The following is a 25,408-nucleotide window of genomic DNA, read 5'->3' as shown; positions in this document are numbered from 1 at the left end:
TATGATAACACTTATAGTGTAAACCCTATATATGTGTTTATATACTACACAGTTACAAGATAATCGCTAATTGATATGGAATATAATTCTGCTTCCTAAAATATATCAATCAGATATCTTTTCTTCCAAGTATTCTATTCTTCATAGAATTCCTTCTTCATACATATCTCTTCTTATGTTTATCTTGATCTTCTTTCCTTTAATCATCTACTGTCCTTATCTTGAACGTCCTTCAGCACTTAAGTTTTGATATCCATCTTCTGATGATTATCTCCTGATAATATAAGTACTGATATCCTTAAGTCTTGACTTCCAGTAAGTACTGATTTATCCTGTTTAAGTAAGATCTGAAAACTAAACATAAATCATATTAACCATGACATTATCAAATATATCTAACAACATCCGTGTTACACATAGGACACGTCAGTGGGATTCCCATACACCTTCTCATTAAAACTGTATGAACAGGAATATTGTTTTTACAAAAACGCCACAGGAAGAACTTAACTTTAGAGGGCACATGCAATTTCCAGATTCTCTTCCATCCTATGGAGTTCTCATTAAAAACCTGTTGTCTATTACTATCTTGCCACCAGTTGTAACCCGATTTAGCAGTGTAATGACCATCAGTGCTATGCATCCAACTTGGGAATTATCAAATTAAGAATGGCATTGGCATCCCTCTCATTGAACATATCATAAATTTTCTCTCTGTCCCACTCAGCAGAATTGTGATGAAACAACTGATTAACTTTCATGTTAACATCAAAATCATCCCCATTGTCAATCATAAAATCCTCTTTCCCTCGAAGCCAAGGATCTGAAATTACCAAAATATCTTTACCATTCCCCAATATCCACTTGAATCCTTTCTCCAGTTCCTCTTTAGCCTTGAATATCCCGGACCATATAAAACTGGCCCCTTCATTACTACTGGCATTAAGAATGTGTGAATTAGGATAGTACTTAGCTTTGAAAACACGAGAGACTAACGACTGCGGTTTATGAACAAAGTTCCACACATGCTTTCCCAACATGACTAAATTATAACCATGTAAATTATGGAAACCCAGCCCCCCCTGTTTTTTGAATCACTCAGTTTATCCCAAGACATCCATCGAATTCCTCCGGTACCTGAGGATGAAGAACTCCACCAAAAACCATTAAGAATGCGTTCGATCTCCTGACATAACTTCTTTGGAAGCATAAAACAAGTCATACAATATGAAGGAATAGCTGTAGCCACACTCTTTAAGAGAACAGCCTTATCAGCCTTGGACAATAACTTTGCATTCCACCCATGAATGCGCTTCCAGATTCTGTCTTTTAAAAACTTGAAGACCGAGTATTTCGAGCTTCCCACTAAAGATGGTAAACCCATATAATTACCAGTAGAAAGATCATTAGTCACACCAAGAATGTTCGATAGTTCATGTTGTTTATCTCGACGAACGTTAGAACTAAAAAAATCCCCGACTTATGGTAGTTAACAACTTGGCCAGACAATAGCTCATAATTATTAAGGATCTCTTTAACTTTAACAGTTTCATCTTGCTTAGCTCTAAAGAATAAAAAACTATCATCCGCAAATAAAAGATGAGTGATAGCAGGGGCTGAGCGACTAACTTTTCAACCATGGATTGCATTCTCTAATTCTGCACTTTGAATAGCTCGAGATAAACCCTCTACACACAATAACGAAGCCCCCTTTTAGGCACAATAGGACTAATGTTAGTACCATTAAAACAAATCGAGTACTTTACCGTAGAAACACACATTTTAATCCGGTGAACCCACTTAGTGCAGAAACCCATTTGCTGCATCCTTGTGAACAGATAATGCCAATCAACCCTATCATACACTTTGCTGATATCCAGCTTGAGCGCGACCTCTCCTACATTGCCAACGTGTTTTCTTTTCATGTGATGAATAATTTCGAAAGCCACAAGAAAGTTATCAGAAATATTCCTCCCCGGCACAAAGGCTGATTGATTCTCGGAGATGATACTATCCAACATCACTTTGAGTCTATTAGCTAGCACCTTTGCGAGGATTTTATAAAGCACGTTACAGAGGGAAATAGGGCGCAAGTATGACATACGATCTGCACCATCTTTTTTGAGAATAAGAACCACATTTGTATCATTTAAATCATCTGGAAAACTGCCCTGGTTGAGCCACTCCTTACAGCTTTAAAACACGTCTCAACCCAAATTAGGCCAAAATTTTTAAAAAAAAAACGGGTTTAGACCATCGGGCCCTGACGATTTGTCAGGATGCATTTGCTTCACAGCTTTGGTAAACTCTTCAAAAGTTAAATCTGACACCAACATCCCATTCTGATCTTCAGTCACAACACCGATTACATTGGCATCAACCATTTGCTGACTAGGCCTGTGATCACCAAAAACATTATGAAAATATTCAAGGGCCACCCTGTGTATATCCTCCTCATTCGTTACTGTATCTCCTTCATCAGTTCGAAGTTTAGAAATAAAATTCGACTTTCTTCTAATGGAAGCATATACATGAAAGAACTTGGTATTTGCATTCCCCCCGGCTAACCAAAACGTCTTGGCACGCTGTTTCTAATAGTTTTCCTCTAGATAAAGCAACTCATATAACTTGTCTCTCTCCAGAAAATAATTATGAATGCTCTCTGAATCAGTTTTATCCGCCAAAGCGTTGACAATACTTTTCTGCTTACCAAGTTTCTCCCTGAATTTGTGGACAAAATTTCTACCCCACTTTGCCATAAAAGAAGAAATAGAAAGCAACTTAGGCATCAGCTGCATACGAGGAAGGTTGTCCCATTGCATCTGGACATCACCCCTAAAACTTGGTTCCTTCAACCAAGTATTCTCAAACCTGAAACGGAACTCCTTTTTAGACAACTTATCATTGAATAAATCCAAATGAATTGGATCATGGTCTGAGTAAACTACATGATGAACAGAAAGGGTACATAAAGGAAACAGTTGCCACCAAGAACTCGATGCAAACGCACGATCCAAACGCTCACGAACCCAGTTGGCTGTACCTTTCCCCTTCTCTCATGTAAAACAACCCCCATTCAAACCCATTTCCATAAGCTCACAATCCGTTATACATTCCCTAAAATCGTTCATGAGATACTGAGGGTGATCATGAATACCTTCTTTGTCACTTTGGAAAAATAAATCATTAAAGTCTCCAAAGATGCACCAAGGGAGCTGGGACATGGATGAGAGGTGCCTTAACAAGTCCCACGATTTTCTTCTCCGTACCCTCTCAGGCATACCATAAAAGCAAGTCAATTTCCAACTAGGCACAAGATTATCGATAATATCAACGTCAATATAGTTCATTGAGGACCTATTAATGGAACATGACACTGTATTCATCCACATAATCGCCAGACCACCTGCTCTACCAATACAATCAACTACATAATTATTCGCAAAACCAAAACTAGAACTGAGCTCCATAATTTTATTGCTATACACGCGAGTTTCAGAAAGAAAAAGAAAATCAGGTTTACGGGTCTTGACAAGATCCCGAAGAACACGAACTGCTCGAGAATTCCCCAATCCTCGGCAGTTCCAACTTAAGAAATTCATTGCAAGCTTAGCAAATCAGATTGAGAAGGAGCAGCACAATCCATTGCAGAAAGAGATGCCTCTGTGTTGAATAACTCCAAGTTGTTGTAAACTTTAACACCCACATTAGTTTCAGAAATATTCTCATCATGGGCTGTAATAGTTTTTCGACGTCGTTTCTGTTCTAAAATAGTCAGACCATTTGATTCCTCTTCACCCGACCCATTTAAAAATTCTGTCGCGCCCAACGAATCATTTGAATTTTTAAAAAGCTCAGCATTTGTACCAATCTTATCTTCCCCCCTATAATTATGGCCCTGATTCCACTCCTCAGTAACCACCTTCCCTGAATACTCGTTTCTGTTGTACCTTCCAACTTTGGACTCCCAATCATCGTCCCCGCCGTCTCTTAGCCACTTACTCTTGACTTGGCCAGCCACCCTCCGCGGAGGAGCACGCAGCCACGCCCCCCGTTGTTTATTACTCCCCCCTGTTCTCCAAAAACTTTCTACAGAATCTATCAGTGTGGGTGATCATATCACAAAAGAAACAGAACTCCCCAAGTCGTTCATACTTGCATTGCACTACAAACTCCTTACCATTTCTATCAGTAATTTTCTTTTTCCTCTTCAATGCTTTCGTGATATCAAGTATGATTTTAATATGCATGCAATTTCTCCATAAACTACTATCATTTTTATGGTCAGATAACAAGAACTGACCAAAGAAATCACCAAGAAGCTTGCCCACTGTTTCAGTCATAAAACTTGAAGGTAGATCATGGATTTGTATCCATATCTTAATCGAACGCAGGGAGACAGAAACAGGGTTCTCTCCCGGGGGAATGATTGTCAGAGCAAGCATAATGCTGTCAAAGGACCATGGTCCACCATTGAAAACCCAATTAAGATCCTCAATATGATAAAACTGAAATAAGTATAATCCTGAATCTATCTCTTTAATGGTTATTTCCATCGCCGGTTTCCATACGTCCGCTAATTTGCTCTTCATGGCTCTGTCATTTATCGTCTTCTCAAAAAGAAATCTACCAACAAGACACAGATCGTATTTGTTAACCTCATCCACATCTGCCCCAAAAACCAGTTCTGCATTCTCTTCCTCCTCTATCTCCAAAGACGCCAATTGATTATCAACATCCTCCATATGTGCCATTGCAAAAATACCAGAAGACTAGAGAAACTACTCTCACAATTCTTCAAATCGAATAAGACTAAAGACGGAGAGAAAAATTAAGACTCCCACATGACGGAGAGAAAAATTAAATTATTATTATTATTATTATTATTATTATTATTATTATTATTATTATTATTATTATTATTATTATGTCTTCGTGCAATAAAATTCAGCTCCTTAATTTCTAAACCAAAGGTAATTAGACTTGCTTCTTGGTGCCTTTGTGCTTCGAGTTTTATGACTGTCTCAAATGAAAATCGCCGGAAATTATTATTTTGTAAAATAAAAAACTGTTGTGCAGAATAGTTCAATTATTTTACTTTTTCTCATTTCTATTATATCTTGTATTTGCATTTTTTTAAAGGCATACAATACATTAATATAAAAACATACACGTATAAAAATTATTAAAATTGAACAAAAATGTGATAAAATATATCAATTCAAAATTTTCTTCACTCAAACTACAAATATTTATCAAATTTTCAAATGCAGAAACTTCTCGCTCGTATCACTGATAACCCTGATATAATGCCCTGAAAGGAAAGGCTGAAATATATAAACTTCCAAGCGAACTTTTTTTTTGCCCGATGATAATAAATTGAAATAATGATAAAAAATAATATTATCGATAATATTTATCTCGATTCAATTAAATGTAAAATATATTTTATTTTTGAAGTGATCTTTTAAAATAAAAATTAAAAATGTCAACCTAAAATTCTTTCATGTTTGTAATAAAAATGTGCACCAAAGAGAGCATGACCTCAGGGCCGGCTATGTATGCAAGCTTTTTGAATAGACAATTTAATAATTTTTTGTAACATTCAAAAAGATAATTTTTTGGATTCATGAAGAACATATGAACCCAAAAAATGATTGAACAAAAGATAATAATTTAGATCACATGTAATCCAAATCAATAAATCAATATTCTTTATCGTATTTTTTTTTTTTTTTTTTTTTTTTTTTTTGCTTAAGACACTCTGAATTTGTGTGTTTTTGGAGTGTTTTTGTTAATTTTATTTCATCAATAAGTTTCTACAAGATGATTACAATGGTTAGTTAAATTAGTGATAATCAAGTTAATGGTTGAAGAACAAAAAGATTTGATGATTTTGAGAATCCCATCAAATGCATACATTTAGTGATATTTTATGGCAGTGGCACTTTTAAAATATTAGGAATCCGTTGGTAGGAAAATACACAAAAATTTAGCACTTGCAACTATTAACCTGTAGTTTAAGTCTCATATGCAGGTATTATTCCGTCCATTGTTTCTTGATCAATATTGCTTCTTAGTTTTTATATTTGTCTTACAATTTTTTATTTTGAGTAATTTTTTTTATTTTATCACACATTATATTTTTATTACACTAAACCTGGGGTCTTCACGGAAACAGTCTGGATATTCTTCAAATTAGGGATATGAGTGCGTACATCTTACCCTTCACCTACGGGTATATTTGGTTTGATTTGATTTATTAAAAATTAGTAATAAAGAAATGCAAAATAAATAAGAAAATGTTTCTTATAAAGAGGCGGTTCTTATTACGATTAAATATAAACACATTCTCTAATTGAACTCGGTATCGAACACCCTCCACTCTCCACTGGGTATTGCCGTATAGGTACTTATCGGGTATACAATAAATCTGAGAAATTGTTAAAAAAATCTCCGATTTGAAGTTCGCAGACCATTTAAGGAACTTGAAGAGATAATCTTTGTGCAAGATAGCGCGAGAGAAGCAAGCAAAATAGAAGATCTTCATTTCATCTTCTTGCTTGGGAATCGCCCCGACAATTTAACATAGATTCTAAATCTTGAAACCAAACCAATTATGAAGACTTATTTAAACCTTCTAAAAACTAATAATAAAAGAGTCGACAGACTCTTTTACTAATGCGATTGGGTTTGAATCTCGACGTGAACCGACTCCGACTCCGTCCCTACTAATCCTAATTAAAAGATAAGAAGAGATCGTCTCCTCTGGCCTGGAATGGGTGCGTATGGTAAGATGAGATACATCCTTTGAGTTTTGACCTAAATCTCGAAATATAGAGAAAACGGAGCGGGAAATGAAAAAGTGTAAAAATAAAAGGGGTTTTCATTTTCCCTAAGTCTATTTCATTATTGACGGAATATCCTTCGCTATTTTACTAAAATTTGAACGAAACGATCTTGTTTTGTTTAACCGAACCACGTTTACAAAATGTCTTATTATTATTTACACTTCACCTTTAAATTTTAGACATTTATTACGTATTTCCCCATAATTTTTAATAGTGAAATTCTTGATATTTTTATTTATCAGGAGTAGTTATGTCCACTTGGATTTTAAGTAGTAATTTTATCTGCTTCTCTTTATCATCACAAACAAAATTGTTCAATTATTACCAACAACATAGAATAAATATAAAAGTAGTGTGCCAAATCCGTTCCCAAAATTTCCTCTAATGATACCGAGACATTTGTCACGATTTAATTATTTGAGGGTATATATATGCATGCAAATTTTATCTCACTATTAGGAAATTTATCAAATATGCACTTTACATGAATTTGTCTTGAAACTCTAATATTTCTCTAAATATGAACCTTGTTTTTAAACCATTGTGTCATTGAGCTTAGATTGAGTTCTTATCTCAAGTATCCACAAATATTTGTGTTAAAAATGGGTAAATAATATTCCAAACTTACTGCCAACCAAAAAATGAGGTTAGGGTGTGTGTCTTGTACTTCCCCGAAATACGTCATTCATTGTTACTTTAATTTTTTTTAATCTGACTTACTTTCTATATATTGGCTATTATTCATCTAAAATAATTTACCTGTTGAATGACCAATCAGTTTAATTATAAATAATAATAATAATAGTAAATTAAAGGAATATGAATTTTTATATAACAATTAAACTTAAAATAAGATAGTAAATAAGATACAATATATATAATATTTTAAAGACAAGCAAAGATATATAATGAAATAATTAATATAAAAAATATATAATGTTAAATTAAAACTAAAAATAATTTAAATTTACACTTACATTTATAAAATATGATAAGATGAATAAATCTTAAATTAAAATTAATTTATTATAACACTTAATCTAAATTTATAATTTTTTATTTATTTTATAAAACTAAGGGTTTTGGTAAGTACAATATGTCCTATTAAATGCCTTGTGAATCAAATAATATTTTTGTATATCAACTCCAACATGCTTTATATTTGTACCTTATTGTTAAAATAATAATATAAGTGAATTAATTAGAGCGAAAGAAAGGAGAGAGATGTGATTAAAGAAAAGGAAATAATTTTTTTATTGAAAGAAATGATATGCTGGTAGTGCCTTAAAATTGAGATGTGAGGGATGAATGCCCTGGTAGTGCCTTAAAAATTGAGATGTGAGGGATGAATGTCCTAGTATTTTAAGGAACGACTGGGATTAAAAACTAATATAAATAATTGTATTATTGATACCTTTGGATCAAAACACAATTGTAGGCAGCAATAACAGAGAACTTTAGAAACTTCTTAGTTCTTGCCCATATATATCCATAATACTAATTCATGCAACTTACCATTACACTAACACACAACACAAACCAGGTTTGTTGTTACTAATCTTTGAAAAGATTTACAACAAACCTTTACATATCCAACTATTTTGCAGTACACGAAAACTAACCTAATATTATATTTTTATAGAGCCACAAGAGAATTCACAACTTTCTGCACCTGATCTTCTATTCATATGCAGTTTGTATCGTAACTCGCTAGTCCCTGCAACTCTGGTCCTTCCAGTCGTGGATTATTCTCAAAGCTGCACACAATCCATAGAAAAATATAATTAGTGATGCACAATGCAAAGAGTGCAAAAGTGGGAGAGGCAAAAGGTGGAAGTAATCTCACAAATTCAATACAAATGGAAACAGAGTGTATGTATATATACCATTCTCTATAGGGCATTGCAAATGCAAAAAAGTGTGGTTGAGGGTCCAAGAACAGATAGATTGCAGATGTGTAGAATTTATAAACATCCTTACATAGGTGTGGCTCTTTATTTCTCATATATTTATGCAGGTACTATTCTTGTTTCCGCATATTTAACATCTTAGTATAATTTAATCTAAAAGAAAATTAGGAAGAAGAAAGAATCACAAAATCAGGCAAATGACATAATTATATAAATCTTACTTGCTCAACGGAATGTGCTCAAATGGACCCCTAGTAGGAATTGTTCCACACAAGTCATTGCTTGAGACATCACTGTAACAAATGCACATGATTGTTTCAACATGGTTGTTTACATAGTTTACACATACACACACAGATAATTTAAATGAATTTTGATCACTTACACAACTTTCAGGTTGGAAACATTAACAAGTTCCCTAGGAATTCTACCAACCAAATGATTGTCATTAAGACGCCTGCAGAGAGATGATGAATTACGATTCAATGATGGGATGCATGTGCGAGAGATATACATATAGGCTTTACCAATTTCAATTTATAAATTCTCATCTTCTTCTTGAACGGTTATTCGAATAACATACTCGTAAACACATATATACAATTATACACAACCACATATGATTAAGCCAACTTACAAGAAAACAAGAGACTGCAACTTCCCCAAAGTAGAAGGAATGATCCCTGTGAGATTGTTGTTGTACAAGTCCAAGCTTATCAGACTTTTCAAGTTGCCAAGCTCATTAGGTATAGTCCCTTGGATGTTGTTTTTGTAAAGCTCGCTGAATCAGAAACAATTTCGTTCTTTAAATTTTAGTCAGCTGATATTTTTGTGTATATTTATACTACTAGAAACAAAATGTCATTAAATATGCCATTAAACAATCTACTAATCCATTTTATCAATCTAAAGTACTCACAGATACTGCAGATGTTCAAGCGTTCCAAGCTCAGGTACCAAATGACCAGACAAATTTGTGTTGCCAAGGTCTCTGCAGTAATAAATGATAACAAGATAGTAAAAGACAACTTTAACAATGACAAACCAAGTGCACGACTGGACTAAACTGAAAAAGTTTACTCAGAAAGCATTCAAGACTTGGAAAGAATACGAAAAATCAAATCATAATAGTATACAAAACCTTGAGAGGTTAAAAAATTAAAAACAGAGGAACAAATTATTGAACGAACAGTTACCAGATAGCAATGTCTGTCCTAATTTTCAACGCTAATCGGTGGCTTTTCAAATTTAATCTACCAACAAAAGGATTGCGACATAAAAAATCATTGCTATTTTAGAGATTGCGACATGAAAACCAAACAATACTGGAAATGGTGGGAGTTGGGACCAGATACAGCAAATCCTTAATATAAAAAAATGGGACAGATATCAAAATCATCACTCGTTTCATCCAAATATATCAAACTAGTCACTTTATTCAAAAATAACTCAATCTAGTCACTAATTTGAAAATTTGTATCAAATTAGTCATTAAAAAGATGAAATTATATATCAATTTAGTCATTACCAGATTATCTTCTTGATACATTTTCAAATTAGTGACCAAGTTGAGTCGTTTTTGAAATGAGTGATTAATTTCATATATTTGGATGAAGCGAGTGACGACTTTGATCCAATAAAATTTTGGCAGTCTTTCTTTCTCATCTAAGGCTCCAATAGAGTTACAAAATGCAGATACTGGATATAACAGTACATATATCTTAATAATAAGAAGCATTTACTTCATTAGCTGTAAATTATAATTTCTGAATGACCTACAATAAATCTAAACAATAACACACATTCAGCATCAATCATAAATTATACACATTATAAAATGAATAAGAACAGAGACACAAATTATAAACATCTGAAGCATTACAATTTTAAAAAAAAAAAAATAGACACCATCTAGAATTAAGCAAATAGATGCCAACTGCTATATAATGTATTCTACAAGTGCACAAAGATTCTTAAACAGACCAACTCACTGAAATGACCCAACAGAACGCATAAGTCTGTTATTAGGTTATCTAAAAAGTATACATAAAAATGAAAACATATAAAAGCACAAAGGCCGTATTAATTTACTAGAATAACAATCCTGGGACTATTTAGAATTTCTCTCATTATACCAATATACCGTAATCTTCTTACAACTTTTTGTTTAACTTGAGGGGGGACTATTTACCACCCTCTTCACGAAATTAAATATAGTCATCAAGTAAACTAAATTTGACAACCAGCTTAAAGGATTAGGTGGGATACAATGATAGCAAATCGTAATATTCTGAAGCCGGGTGAGTAATAAAGAAATCAATTTATATTTATTAGTACGAAATATATTTTTTGTATATTAGTAGAAATATTTTAGATTTTGGTAGAGAATAAGAAAAAAAATTCAACACTTCATTATTAGAATTTTACGTGGCGGTTAAGTTTTATAGTCCGTATCCATCTATGAATACATAGATATCCTTCAAATTTTAATCTATGCCTAGCATTGAACCAACGATACGGATCAGTCTGGCCAATGTAAAGGCTAAATGACAAAATCTCATAAAATTCAATGTATCCGTGACCAACATACACGACGTAAATTTGGTAAACTAATCCAATTATCTCCCTTTACTTATAGGATACATAATTGTAGGCAAATCCGACAAGGAAAAAAAATCTCCACGCAGCTGTATCCTTCAATTTTTAAATCATCCTTTTCTTCCAGCAAATTTTCAAAATATCCATTTCATTAAAGACTGTCATAAAAAAATGCTCTAGTAGAAACACCAAAAAGAACTTAATTAAATTATTTTACATCAATGTATGGCACAACTATAATCTAATTCCCTGACAAAATCCAACACATTAAAAAGATAGAAAATTGAAACATTATATTTGAAAAGCCCTCACTAAAACATATAATTAAAAACCTCAAATCTCGACTACAAAGCGAAAAAAGCTAAATGAAACATGTAAAACATGACATACACACACACGAATTATAGAAAAGGTAAGGGGGGGGGGGCAAGAGGAGTAGTGAAAAAGGACATACAGGCGAGTGACATGATTGTCTTGGTTACAAGTGACATGAAACCAAGTACAGGGATTAACCAGAGTTGGATCCCAGCTATCCAGCACGTTGTCTGGATCCGTTAAGCTATTTCGAAAAGCATAAAGCGCATCACCTTCTGAGTTTCCGTTAACCGCCGTTAACATCACCATTAGGGCTACAAGTGTAGCCACACCGACTGCTCGCAAATTAAACAACGCCATTTTTTTAAAATTTTGTAAAATTGATTAGTACAAGCAGAGGTTGAGATGGGTCGATTTGGGGGGAGTGATGATGGTAGTTGTAGTAAATAAATTTATTAAAATTAGGACAAATTTAGTTGGGAGTGTGTTTAGTTGAGGGGTAGTAAAGTGGAGTTGGAAAGTGGAGGGGTTTGGTTTGATTAGGATTAGACTTTTGGTCTTTTGATTGTTTCTAAAACAGCGTGATGGGGTGTTCTGTTTTGTACTTGTGGATTGTAAACCCATGCTTATGGGCCTTTGTTTTTCTTTTTTTTGGGTTACTGTCTGTTATGTTCTTTACTGATTTGTACTTTCATTGCGGGCCCAGTCAGTCGCCCTAAATACTTTGCTCATCTTTTCTCTTTAGCCTGTATTTTATTTTTTGGAAATTGATTTTTGGAGATTTGATAATTATCGATTGCATGGGTGCTTGGTGCTTCGGTGTCATAAAATATCGATGTTCATATATTTAAAAATTAATATTTATTTTTTAAATGATAAGATATATATTTGCTATTATATTTTTATTACCATACGTAGTACAAAACTTTTTATGTGAAATACATATTAAAATTAAACTATATGAAGTAAAAAAAATTATAAATATTAATTAAAGCAATCCAAATCAATCCGGTCCCGGTCCCAGGACCGAATAAAACCGGTTCTCGGTCTGTAAATCAAATAAAATCCGGTCTTCGGTCCACTCGACTTATGAAATGGGATAAATAATCAAATAAATGAAAGAATGTTTCGCGTATAAGGAAAATAAAAATCAAAGTGGGCTTTATGTTGTAAACTAAAATTTTAAAACAAGGATGATTACCGGTGAAGAATGGGCCTTCAGAAGATTAAACCAGCGCCGTATCACTTACCAAAGCCCATTTTCATATCCAGACAATCCCGCATTTGAGAGTGCGGCATATTGGGCCATTGGCAACGGGGCCCGGGAGTGACTAGTGACACCTTAAAACTCTTTGGCGGTCTTTTTTTCGAGATGTAATATTTGGTTGAAATCAGAAATCGGGTTAGACTAGTATAAGTATCATATGTCATATCTGATATCATGTATTTGGTTGATTAATCAAATGAATATTTTTAATTTAAAATATGTTATTCAATAATTTTATTTTAATTAAATATATTAATTTTATTATTATTTTAATATATTTTAGAGTGATAGATTTTTTTAGTATTAAATATATATATTTAATTGCTTAAATAGAACTTAAAATAGTAAAATTAAAACTGATACCCATGCCCCTCTCTCGTACCCAGCTCCCTACCTGGGTTTATACTTTGGGGGTTTGAGTACCTGATTTCAGAAATTGACGAACCAAACGATCCCTCATTTGTATTTAGGATTAACACTTAGTAGCAGACTCTTGTTCCTTGTTGTTATAGGGAGAATTTGGTATAACAATATTTTGGAGTTTTGCTGAAATCACAGAGTAAAATATGATTATTTTGCTAAGAACGCGAAGAACACGAAATGAATTTTGATGAATATTATAGCCGATCTTGTTCGTTGATTCAAAGAATGCCAGAAATAAAATATTTTTCTCCCTTATTTCAGACTATTGATCATCCGTAAACAAGATGTCTACGTACCCTTTTATAGGAGTTCAAGCCACGCGTGGAGGACAAGTTACCTAAACGGGCTAGGGTTTGGCCCGATCCATCAAAGCCCAGGTTCGTTGACCGTTGAATAGTTCGTAGAAAGCCCATATTATTCCATGGCCCAAGCCCAATTAGGGATTAGGCTATAATAAGTTGTCATGGCATTGGGCGAAGATATCTCGTTGGTGAGGCACGAGAACACCTAGGGGCCTCACATGCGACCCCTTAGAGTTTGGTCATGTGATGTGGTCCTAGAAATATGTAAGTAGTGCTGACCTCGATGAGGCCCTTCCAAGTGTATTGTAATCCCGCTAGACTTCCATGATGTGTCCCAATAGGGTCATGTAGTCATAAATTGTTATAGTTATACCTCATGTGCAATTGAGATATCAGTAATAACCCTTACTTGTCTCTTCAAATCTCTTTAAAACATGAGGTGATGACTCCTCTCATGTTGATACGAGGGCATGACTTCCCTATTGTTTATGTAGAGGCAACCATGTGCACCTAGTAATATAACGGTACGACTTCTCTTATTGATATATCCCCACGTGTCAGCTGGTGAGGTCTTGGTCAACATAACGGTACATAATCTCTGGTCAATATACCGATACGAGAGTCCAACTTTATATTCAGATCCAATTATTTTAGCCCAATAATAATAACAATTCTTGTTATGAGTCTGTTTAGAGCCCATATCAATATTCGGGTATAACATTTGCATTTTAAAATTATAGGTAAAGTGTTTGATTCATAATTAACGAATCAGATTAACGAAATTAATAGTAATCGAAATTTCAATCTTATGCACGAGTATTTGAATAAATAATTTGATTTGCAATTTGATGACCTCGTATGGTGATTAACAAAACCCCGGATAAGTGTGGAAACCTTTAAGAAATCGCAAATGCGCAGGTGGTCTGCAGTTATAATATATACATGCTACTTGAATCACTTTCCCTGGTCCCTCCCTGAAGCTCATGTGATTACCGTTGTGTGATCACTTTATTTACTGCAACCTCCTCTTTCCTCTTCATCCTCTCTTACTCTCTCTCTTCCGTTTTTATCTCCTTTTTAATTACACATCCACTCTCCCATCTAGCTACTCTACCGGCCAATCAAACATCCTACTCTCCTACCAAATTCTATTGAATTTACACACACACAAACATGATGTTAAAGAGACAAGACACCGCACTCTCCTCTTCTCGCCGTGTAATGTCGGTGCCACCACCGCCTAACGACCACCATCACCATGCTAAATCCGTCGGTTGCATGTCCGGCATTTTCCATCTCCTCTCCAGACATCGTCACCGCCGCAAATTCCTCACCTCCGGTAATTTTTATATCACGTACTAATAATTTTTTTTAAAATATTAAAAATGCTTTTCTTACATTTATTTACTAATGCTAGCTAGTTTTACTTTACTTAAATTTAGGTAAAAAGCAAGAAAAAGTTGCACAACATCCTCCTTCCACAAAACATGATCATCGCGCCAACCACCACGCCATCATACCTAAAGTGACCTCCCACGAGAGTCCAACTGTTCAGGCGGAAACTAATTATTCAACTGTTGATAATAAAAGCGCGATTAGCTGGGAGGAGAGGAGGAAGCTGAAGTTTGACTTGGAGAGATGCGACGAAGATTTGAAAGAGCTTAAGATGATCATTGAATCCATAAGATATTCTGACTGTGATCGCTCCCAAATGCTGGTGAAAACAACGGTGGTTGATGGAAAAGATGGACGCAGAAGAGATGCTGAGAAGAATAAATGTAGCAAAATGAATGAGCACACGAGTCCAGTAGTGTCAGTTGTGGATGAGTTGACTCGTGCTCCTTTCATAAGCAGCATCTGTTCCAGGGAAACTACTGCTAAAAATGGTTAGTCGTCAGTACTCTCTTATCCCTCATGATCTTATTTTTGTTTTATTTATTTTGTTATTCAACCTGTGTGCATGCTTTGTGACTTGGGTCGGCACTATATATAAGCAATAACATTTGTTTTTTAAAACTGTTAATAATACTCCTACATGCCTGCTTTACAGATGACACATCTTCTTGTTAGCGTCGTCCTAGATTGTTACAGCACCTATATTTTATCCTTTGTATTTTTCTACCCAGAGTGTTAACAAACTTATTTACTATTTACTTTCACTCATTTCATATTTTTATGATCAAATAGTTGGGTTTTTAATCTTAAACACGTATATTTAATGTAAACTTTGTAATGACGAACCCACCTATGCAGCTTTCATTTATTTAATTTAAACCAAATAAACCTGTTTCTTATTGATTGGTATTGAAAAGAATAATCACACTATCAAAAACCATTTTAAATCTAAAATGAAAGAGAAATATTTTATCGGAAAATAATAAAATATTTTAATTATTTTTAGTATAACATTATATATATTGTAAAACCAAAAACAACTTAAATAAAATTAACTACTATGTTATTACTATCAGAAAAAGAAAATTAATATTTAATAAAATTAATAAAAAAATTATCTTAAATTTGTAATCCTCAAAACTTAAGATACTTTTTTTATGTAGAGTATAAAATTTTGCAAATAAAATTAGTTAGGTGGAAGTTGAACTTAACAATTACCATATCTCGTAGTATTTTCTCGTGAAACAGTTATTATTTTAATTAATAAGATGCATTGTTTCAGTTTTCAAGTTTCCAAACCAGGTAACTTTCTTCTTAGTTAAGTGGGGGAATTCTGTTAAGCGGGGCTGAATCAAATTTTGTTAACCAATTCTGTAGTAATATTTTAAGAAATAAAAAGTTCACCAGGGCTACAACCCACCCTAGCCCATATGCATGTCCGCCCCTGCGCCTAGCCGGCCACCAATATTATACATACTCGTGGTATTGGTCAATGCTCAGCAGTGAGCTCAATTCATAAGATGACAGATAGAGCTGGAATATAATCTCATCTTCATTACAGACTCCGTATGCATATATAGAGTACGACGTCTTGAATTTCTGAGTTATTCTCACTTGTCACTCCATTAAATTTCATATTTAATAAAACAGAGTTATTTACATGTCATTTTCAATACATGGTAGGTATGTAAACCAGACACATATTAAGCTAACCAATCCCCAGCAACTTTGTCATAATCAGTTTAGGAGCTTTGATTAAATAGTATACAGGGGATTCTCTAACTGAGATTCTAGATAAGTAAATTCTTTTTGGAGTTTGGATTTGAAACTAAAATCATGTCGATTGGCATGGTCCAGATTACAGAGAGTTCTGTTGTTGGTTCTTGTTACTGCTGTTGCGTGTCATCATAAATACCAACTTGTACGCAATCTGTTAAATGATTCAGTATTTCAGTCAAAAGATAACTGAGAAAAGGACCAGAAAGAAAAAGAAGAAGAAGAATTACACAGCAAAAATAACTCATAGATAAAAAGAAAAAGTAAAAAAAAAAGTAATAAGTAGAGCAGCATACAGCATCATTACAGATTATAGTGGCATATAGACAGCAGAGCACTTTGTTTAATTTGGGGACCTTTTAGCATGTGGATGTTGCAAACAAGAGAGCAACTTCACCAACATGCGCAGGATGTTCATAATTTGGATAGATCGTGTCTCAACACTGATCAAGTACCTTGTCCTACATAACCTTAATTCTTCTTTTCATTTTACCTATCCTTATTTAGTTGAATTATATTCCCAAGCCAGATAATGTAAGTAATTTTTCTTTTGATTAACAGCATAATACTGGATGTTCCTTAAAAAAGTGTCATACATTATGGCTATCTCCACCAGATATAATTCCATTATACGCTGCGTATATTTAAATTTTACAAGAGGAAATAACAATAGTCCAAATGCAGGTCGAATGCTAACGCTGCGACCACATAAGGGGGTGCCATGGAAGAAGGATGAAGCTACCTACGAGTCTTTGTTCGTCCAGAAGGCCATGATTGAATCAGTCAGGGCTAAGCGCGAGGCTATACATTCTCCCCCACCACGGACCAGTAAAGCGATGATTGATGATGTACAAGAGGTGTGCAACGACATTGCTTGGGGAGAAAAGAGGGAGGTGGGAAGAATGGGATTGGTAATACAGGATTATATTTGCAGAGATCTAATTGAAGAGTTTGTCAAGGATTTGGGACATTCCTATAACTCTACCAACTTATATTCACTGCCATTTCAAGCATGCAAGAGAAGACTTTGTTTCTAGTTGTATTCTGTATATGTGTGTACATGCATGAGGTTTTAGATATTCTGCCTTTTATAAATTAGTTAGTTGTAGCCTTGTAGGGGATAATGGCCGTGTTATGCAGTGTAATGATCTATTTTAGCTCTGTTTGTGTAATGGAATCTTCTTTAGACTTCTGCTATAGTTTTATGTAGGATATATAAATTTTACTAATGACTTATTTGAGTGTATTATATTTGTCATCTAATTATTTATTTTCCTAATTCCAAAATATATAAAATATATGATAAGTAAATATTTAATAATAAATAATTTAAATTACTTGTTTACATGTATTTACCTGATTTTAAGAAAAATATCCTAAAGTTATTCTTAGAATGTTTGTTCTCTATTTTATTTACTATGACTAATAATATGCATAGATATTTTTTTGTTTAAGACTTTCATTCTCATTCTCCTTACCTGGGTTAGAATACATAATACATATCACAAATTTTTCTATGTCTGGTACGATGACATATAAAATTTGGAAAATTCTATTGATATAAAATTAGTTTATAAAATAGTTACAAATTTCAAATATTTATTTGTTAAATATAAATGAACTCCTGCATTCAAATTAATAACACCAATCAAATTGTTTTATACTGCCACATCACTCATATCATGTCATTTTATGACAATTTTTTTTGTAATTTTTTATGTAACTCTAACATTACTTGTAAAAAATTTCTAAGCTTGTTTTACTTTTGAGTTTTAATGCACCACAATTCCATTTATTACTTTAAAAATCGCTCTTAAGTCTTAACTAATAGGCATTGTACGTGGATAATGAAAATTAAGGGGTCATGTTACCTGGTGAATGACAGGATATTGACTGGATCGTTCTGTTTTGTTCTGTCAGATTTTTTGTTTGCAATTTTGTAATAACTAATATTCCTGGACGACACCAAATTATCTCTGAACCATTGCCTCTTCAAAATCTATCTGAATGGTTTATAATTGGTCCATTATTCAATTTTCACACGGGTGCTTTATAGATAACAAAGATTCTTAATATCAATTTCTTTTTATAAATTTATTTTTTATTTACCATTAACGTGTAATTAGATTAAATAAATATATTATATGAAAATTTGTAGATAAACTCTTATTTTTATCATTAAAAAAATAATTTTCTTAGATATTTTAATGATAAATTTATACATAATTTCTCGATAACAAATTTCATTGATTTTGTCTTTTTTATTACGGGTAGTTGTGTTATTTATAATTTAATTGGAATTTGTAATTTGTGAAATTTATTTATTAATACTAAAATATATAATTTATTTATCCACAAAACTTCTAAATTTATTTTTATATTTTTCAAGATATAAGGTTGTCGCGTTAAAAAATATATTGGTGATATTATAAATAGTTATGTTTTGGATAACTAATTTAACAACTAATTTTCTAATAAATAATTTCAATCATATCTTTTATAAATTAGTTTAGTTAGATTAAATTAGTTTAATTAAATTAAATTAGTTTAATTAGATTAATAAGTCGTGGTTCAGAAACATGAAAATTATTTATCAAACGACCTTTTCATCCATCGTTCAGATTTGTCATTCATTCAGAAAACCGTTCATTCAGAAAATATCATTCAGATTTAACAAATGACCAACGTTACCAGTACAAAATGAGTTCTCAAAATAGTTACAGATATCATGTATCAGATGTTTATTAGTTAAATATAAATATGAATCTCATGCATTCACAATAATAGCACCAATTAAATTATTTTATAATGCTACATAACCTATGCCATGTCATTTTATTAAAAAAATTAACTATTTGTTATATCTAGCATTACTCAAATTCAATTCAATTATCATAAAAGAAAATAGTTTCGAAAATTCATTCAGGGGTTCAATTATGGAAAAATGACTTCAAAGAAATATATTGGGCTACCTACAGGCTACAGCCCAGAGCCATCCTTAACATTCCGGGCCAGATGAATTTTGTCTTTTGCATTATGTAGAAAAAATTGCAACCTATGAACTTGATATGTGAAGATTCACCGGCATTCTAATTTTTAAATGCTTTAGATTTTCAACGTGGGCCCGGCCATATACCGCGTCCGCGTGAATACCGTGTTGACGTGTAATCATTTAAATAATAAACGATTCTTTATTTTATTAGAAAGACTTCCTGGTTATCCATATATCATAAATAATTACTTAATTATGAGCAACTAGAAAGTAATTTTAATCCGATTTATATTTACATTTCAAACATGATTATTAATATATATATTTTAAGGGTAGATAATTCATTAATTAAAAAACAAAACAACATCTACAAAAATAATTAAAATTGAACAAAAACATGTTAAAATATATTAAATCAAACTTTTCTTTGTCCAAAACTACGATCGTTTAACGAATCTTCAATAGTGCCACATCCCTCACTCATAACTCTGAATTTTGCGGTCTTTTTGGAGAGAAAATCTAACAATATGATGTAATCGTGAGAAACATATGTAACCAATTTGTCAACACGTACTCGAAAAATAGACCATAACTGCAATTCCATACAATTCAAATTAATGAACCAATACATTACGCATATAACCAAAAGTCTAATGACAGCCCCTAAACTCAAAAATGAAGTTCATGTTTTGTGGCGGGGCCTCGAGACGAGATCGGTCGAGAACTTTTAGATTTGAACTTTACATATATCAAAGATTAATCTCCAGGTTACTTTTTAGTCACTACAGTTAAACCTCTTTAAAGTAATAGGGTCGGGACCAAGAAAAAATATTACTTTAACGAGTTTATTACTTTACCGGGAGTAAAAATACACTGTGTCCATTATGCTGGGACCGGAGAACAATATTATTTTAGCGAGGTTATTACTTTATCGATTATTACTTCATCGAGGTTTAACTGTACTTGCTATCATCTCTCCCACCGTACTGTCTGAAAGGAGTTAGAAGGAGACACGGTAGACACGTACCATTATCTTCTTCTCAGATCATTGTGCTCATTGTTGTTGGACGATCTTCGATACTCTGAGTTATTTAATGTGATTGAAGCACGAAAACGAGATTTTTGAACAAAGGTTATTCGTGTTTAAGTCACAAGAAAACTGATTGGCATTGTGCAGGAGAAAAAATGCACGAGTCCTATGTAATATCCCGACTTCCATACAATAAAATATACTTAAATATTAAGCTAAAACCCTAAATTTTATTCATGCTTGAAATAAATTTCCAGTTATCCAGAAAATTCTAAAATCCAAAATAGAAATAAAATCATCTAAGATGAAAATGAAGTCAGATCCTGGGACATGCAGCTCCAATACAAACATAATAACTAAAACATTATTACAAAGTAAGCTCAAATCAACTGATACGGGCTTAAAAATAGCCTAGAAATATAATTAATGTCGGGTTAATTAGACCTGATACGGTCTAATAACGAAGCCCAATTAATGAGGCCCAAAACCCTGATTATTTATTAATTTCATAATTAATAAATAGGGAGGATTACCAGCTCATTAAATGAGTCCTAACAATGTTATAAATCTATAAAAGATAGCATTGAGGGCACCTACACCAACAAGGAGTCTGATTCATTTATTCTAGGACTTCAAAGTCTATCCAAGGACCGAGAACTTGTTCAACAAGTCTCCTAACTCTAGTTCAATCCAAGGACTCTCAACATCTATATAAAGGGGCTTACCCCATCAATCATAACTACGTTTTTGGTTTGATTCTCTAATTCACAGAGATACGTGGCCATCTCGTAAAGGCAGAGTTAAGCTACGAAACACGAGAGCAGCCATTAAAGTCCTTGAGCTCCCGAACCCTAGCAATTAATATACCCTAGTTTTCTATCCATAAAATTTGGCACCGTCTGTGGGAAGACATAATAACAACCATGGCGAGAACACGAAGTGGAAACAGCGCCCCTGAAGGAACACCAGCTGGGACAACTCAAACGATTTCGTCGATGGTGGAGATACCCCCACACTCATCATACGCCTCCACCCAAGGGGGAACCCCGATAGGGGCAACTGAGCCTCAGCCATAAGGGACGAATTCCCTGACTCTACAAGGGACGAAACCTGACTCTACAAGGGACGAATCCCCCGAATCCTCAAGGGACGAATCCCCAATTTCAGCAGGTACATGCAGTTATGTACTCTCAACCCGCAAGGTATGAATATTCAACTATTGTAACCTCTAATCCCCCCTATGGGATGCCCCTGTGCCCCAAGATTGGAGGAAGTGGACATTCCCTGACTCTACAAGGGACGAAACCTGACTCTACAAGGGACGAATCCCCCGAATCCTCAAGGGACGAATCCCCAACTTCAGCAGGTACATGCAGCTATGTACTCTCAACCCGCAAGGTATGAATATTCAACTATTGTTACCTCTAATCCCCCCTATGGGATGCCCCTGTGCCCGGAGATTGGAGGAAGTGGACATGCTGGACGAAGTGAAGCACGGGGACAAATACCCCCTATATACGAGGTTTGGCTCCAATTTCGGAGGACCAAGAATTCTCTGGACCTTTCACTGAAAGAGACTCTGAATCTTCGGATGACGATGTGGCTCCAAGGAGGAGGCGTGCTGATAAAGAACCTATGGCTGATGCTAATTGACGCCCTACCACACACGGGACGAATACCCAGGAAGTACAGGGGAGGATCAGGGCTCATGAAGCTTAGATCCAAAGGCTGAAGCGTCATCTGGAGATGCACCTAAGACCCCCACTACCCCCGAGGAGGAGAAATCCTCCAGTCATAGACCTGGATGGTCCAATACCAAGAAGGGTTGTTGCCCCAAGGGCTGATCCAAATGATCTTCTGCCCCTAGGAGATCCTGATGATCCCACTCCATCATTCACTGAAGAGATAATGAATTCCCATATCTCAAGGAAGTTTAAGATACCCACCATCAAAACTTATGATGGCACTGGAGATCCCGCTAATCATGTTAGGACATTCTCTAATGCACTATTGCTACAGCCCGTGAATGACGTTATTAAGTGTCGGGCATTTCCTCAAACCCTGTCGGGAATGACTCAAAGATGGTATAGCCGTTTGCCTTCGAAATCTATTGGATCCTTCAGAGATCTAAGTCAAGCTTTTATCAAACATTTCATCAGTGGGAGAGTGCACGAGAAAAGTTCAGCATCTATCATGAGTATTATACAAGGAGCAAAAGAGTCTTTGAGAGACTATCTGAATCATTTCACTAAGGAAGCCTTGAAGATCCTGGATCTTGATGACAAGGTAGCTATGATAGCACTACAACAGGAAACTAGGGACGAGTTCTTCAAGATATCGTTGGTCAAGTGTCCTCCTGAAAGCATGTTACAGCTCCAAGATAGGGCCGGGAAGTATATCAAAGTAGAGGAAAGTCTGAGGAAAACGGTAGTGAATAACGAGCCTGCTGGTGGCAAGAAGCGAAGGACTGATCTAGAATATATTGCTCATGACAAGTATCCTAGAACTGAGCAAAACACTGATTCAACCCCGAAGAAAGGAGGACATGTGCAAAAGTTCACCGAATATACTAAACTGAATGCTCATAGAAATCATATCTTAATAGAAATTGAAAGAGATATAGATATTCGTTGGCCGAAGCCCCTGAAGGCTGATCCTACCAAGTTGGATAAAAGTAAATATTGCAGATTTCACAAGGATGTTGGTCATGACACCGATGAGTGTAGGCAATTGAAAGATGAAATAGAGTTCCTCATTCGAAAAGGAAGGCTGAACAAGTGTACTGGAGATGGAGGAGATATGAATAACAATGGAAGAAAGAATTTCGATGATCGTAGGAGGGATCAAGACGATCAAGGGTGAAATCCCCAGCCCATGGGATCGGTGATAAATGCAATCTTTGGAGGACCACGACCCCGAGGGCCTGTGATAAATACAATTTTTGGAGGACCAACTACTGTCGGTTCATCCAAAAACTTAAGTAAAGCATACATTAGAGAAGTTATGCATATCGTTGGAGAAGCCCCGAAGAGGGATATGACATGAGTGACGATGGCATTTGATGATTCTGACTTGGAGGGTGTGAAATTTCCTCATGATGATCCGCTGGTTATAACACCGATAATAGGGAACAGCCCGGTGAAAAGGGTCCTTGTTGATAATGGTGCCTCAGTGGACATTTTGCTCCATCATACATTTTTAAGGATGGGTTACAATGATTTTCAATTAACCCCGACCGATATGCCGATATATGGATTTACAGGAGTGGAGTGCCCAGTGGAAGGGATAATCAAGTTGCCAATGACCATAGGCCAGGAACCAAGACAAGCAACGCAAATGTTGGACTTTGTAGTGGTAAAGGCTGGATCGACTTACAACGCAATCATGGGAAGAACAGGTATACATGTTTTCAAGGCAGTCCCTTCTTCCTACCATTCAGTGATGAAGTTATCTGGATATCCGTGAAAATGATGAGAAAAGAGGGAAGCCAACAAAAGACTTGGTTCTGATTCCTTTGGCTCCCGAAGATCCTGAGAAAGTAACTTTCATTGGAGCATCACTAGAGGAGCCCCTTAGAGGGAAGTTGGTGAAGTTTTTACAAGAGAATAGTGATGCGTTTTCATGGTCGGCAGCTGATATGCCAGGCATAGACCCAGAACTGATCACTCACAAGCTGAACGTAGATTCAAATTGAAAGACTATAAAGTAAAAGAAAAGAAGTTTTGCTCCAGAGATGCAAGAAGCTATAAGCAAGAAGTAGATATTTGAAGAATGTTAAAAATTTTGTATGGATTGAGGAAAGCCAGGAGGCATTTGAAGAATTAAAGAAATATATGGTTCATGCCCCGTTGTTGGCCAAGCCAGCTCTGAATGAAACCTTGTATTTATACTTATTCGTTTCATAAAATGTCTTGAGCGTTGTATTGGTTAAAGAGGAGCTTAAAGTCTAGAAACACATATACTATGTTAGTAAAATTATGCATGGAGCTGATTTGAATTATTCAACTGTTGAGAAGTTTGCTTCAGCCTTGGTGATGGCTTCACGGAAGTTGCGTCCTTACTTCCAGGCTCAAACAATTGAAGTGCTGACGAATCAGCCATTGAGAAACATTATTCATAGTCCTAAAGCTAGTTGGAGGCTGATTAAATGGGCAATAGAATTGGGAGAATTCGACATCAAATACAAGCCATGAACGGCAATAAAAACCCAGACATTGGTTGACTTCATGGTGGAATGTACCATACCTAGCCAAGAAGTCGGGGGGCAGGAAGATACTATACCTCAAGACACGGACACAAAAGATGGCAAAGAAAAGGGCGCTAAGGAGAAGGAATATTGGGTTCTCTATTTTGATGGAGCATCAAAAATAAATTCAAGTGGAGCAGGGCTTGTTCTACAAAGCCCGGATGGATTCTAGATTGAATATGCCATGAAGTTAGACTTCCCGACCACAAATAAGGAAGCTGAGTATGAAGCTCTGATAGATGGCCTTGGCCTAGTACGAACATTAAGGGTCAAGAATTTGAAAGTTTGCGGGAATTCTCAGCT

At 34.7% G+C, this 25,408-nt stretch overlaps 3 protein-coding genes across 3 annotated transcripts; 1 reads left to right on the top strand and 2 right to left on the bottom strand.

The window, feature by feature from the left end:
* Positions 1–635: 635 nt before the first annotated feature.
* Positions 636–3,602, bottom strand: LOC141691818 (uncharacterized). Its single transcript, XM_074496571.1, has 5 exons — positions 3,083–3,602; positions 2,629–2,944; positions 2,255–2,397; positions 1,138–1,365; positions 636–1,042 (listed from the first exon to the last, which is right to left on the bottom strand). Exons 1-5 carry the CDS (start codon positions 3,600–3,602, stop codon positions 636–638), a joined length of 1,614 nt encoding a protein of 537 aa, XP_074352672.1.
* A 4,628-nt stretch (positions 3,603–8,230) lies between these two features.
* LOC141690223 (leucine-rich repeat protein 1-like) lies at positions 8,231–12,248 on the bottom strand. Its single transcript, XM_074494915.1, has 6 exons — positions 11,814–12,248; positions 9,681–9,752; positions 9,399–9,542; positions 9,147–9,218; positions 8,983–9,054; positions 8,231–8,608 (listed from the first exon to the last, which is right to left on the bottom strand). The coding sequence occupies exons 1-6, from the start codon at positions 12,032–12,034 to the stop codon at positions 8,536–8,538; spliced, it is 654 nt and encodes a 217-aa protein (XP_074351016.1). The 5' UTR covers positions 12,035–12,248; the 3' UTR covers positions 8,231–8,535.
* Positions 12,249–14,544: 2,296 nt separating this feature from the next.
* On the top strand, positions 14,545–18,029 carry LOC141690222 (uncharacterized). Its single transcript, XM_074494914.1, has 3 exons — positions 14,545–15,005; positions 15,109–15,552; positions 17,522–18,029. The coding sequence occupies exons 1-3, from the start codon at positions 14,840–14,842 to the stop codon at positions 17,872–17,874; spliced, it is 963 nt and encodes a 320-aa protein (XP_074351015.1). The 5' UTR covers positions 14,545–14,839; the 3' UTR covers positions 17,875–18,029.
* The last annotated feature ends 7,379 nt before the right edge of the window (positions 18,030–25,408 follow it).

This window comes from Apium graveolens, chromosome 10 (assembly GCF_009905375.1).
Source record: "Apium graveolens cultivar Ventura chromosome 10, ASM990537v1, whole genome shotgun sequence".
Lineage (NCBI taxonomy): Eukaryota > Viridiplantae > Streptophyta > Magnoliopsida > Apiales > Apiaceae > Apium > Apium graveolens.
The sequence above is the reverse complement of the archived record's forward strand: the minus strand, read 5'-3'. Positions and strand labels throughout refer to the sequence as shown.

Excerpts from the sequence above, each read along its gene's own strand:
- LOC141690223 (XM_074494915.1), bottom strand. The coding sequence starts at position 12,034 with ATGGCGTTGTTTAATTTGCGAGCAGTCGGTGTGGCTACACTTGTAGCC. Across the intron at positions 9,219-9,398 it reads TTGCAGTCTCTTGTTTTCTT|GCGTCTTAATGACAATCATT; the intron begins GTAAGTTGGCTT and ends ATCTCTCTGCAG. Across the intron at positions 8,609-8,982 it reads GAGCACATTCCGTTGAGCAA|CTTTGAGAATAATCCACGAC; the intron begins GTAAGATTTATA and ends GATTGTGTGCAG.
- LOC141691818 (XM_074496571.1), bottom strand. The coding sequence starts at position 3,602 with ATGAATTTCTTAAGTTGGAACTGCCGAGGATTGGGGAATTCTCGAGCA. Across the intron at positions 2,398-2,628 it reads TATTTTCTGGAGAGAGACAA|GCCTAGTCAGCAAATGGTTG; the intron begins GTTATATGAGTT and ends TGGTGATCACAG. Across the intron at positions 1,043-1,137 it reads GTGGAGTTCTTCATCCTCAG|TCATGTTGGGAAAGCATGTG; the intron begins GTACCGGAGGAA and ends GTTATAATTTAG.
- LOC141690222 (XM_074494914.1), top strand. The coding sequence starts at position 14,840 with ATGATGTTAAAGAGACAAGACACCGCACTCTCCTCTTCTCGCCGTGTA. Across the intron at positions 15,006-15,108 it reads CCGCAAATTCCTCACCTCCG|GTAAAAAGCAAGAAAAAGTT; the intron begins GTAATTTTTATA and ends ACTTAAATTTAG. Across the intron at positions 15,553-17,521 it reads GGAAACTACTGCTAAAAATG|GTCGAATGCTAACGCTGCGA; the intron begins GTTAGTCGTCAG and ends GTCCAAATGCAG.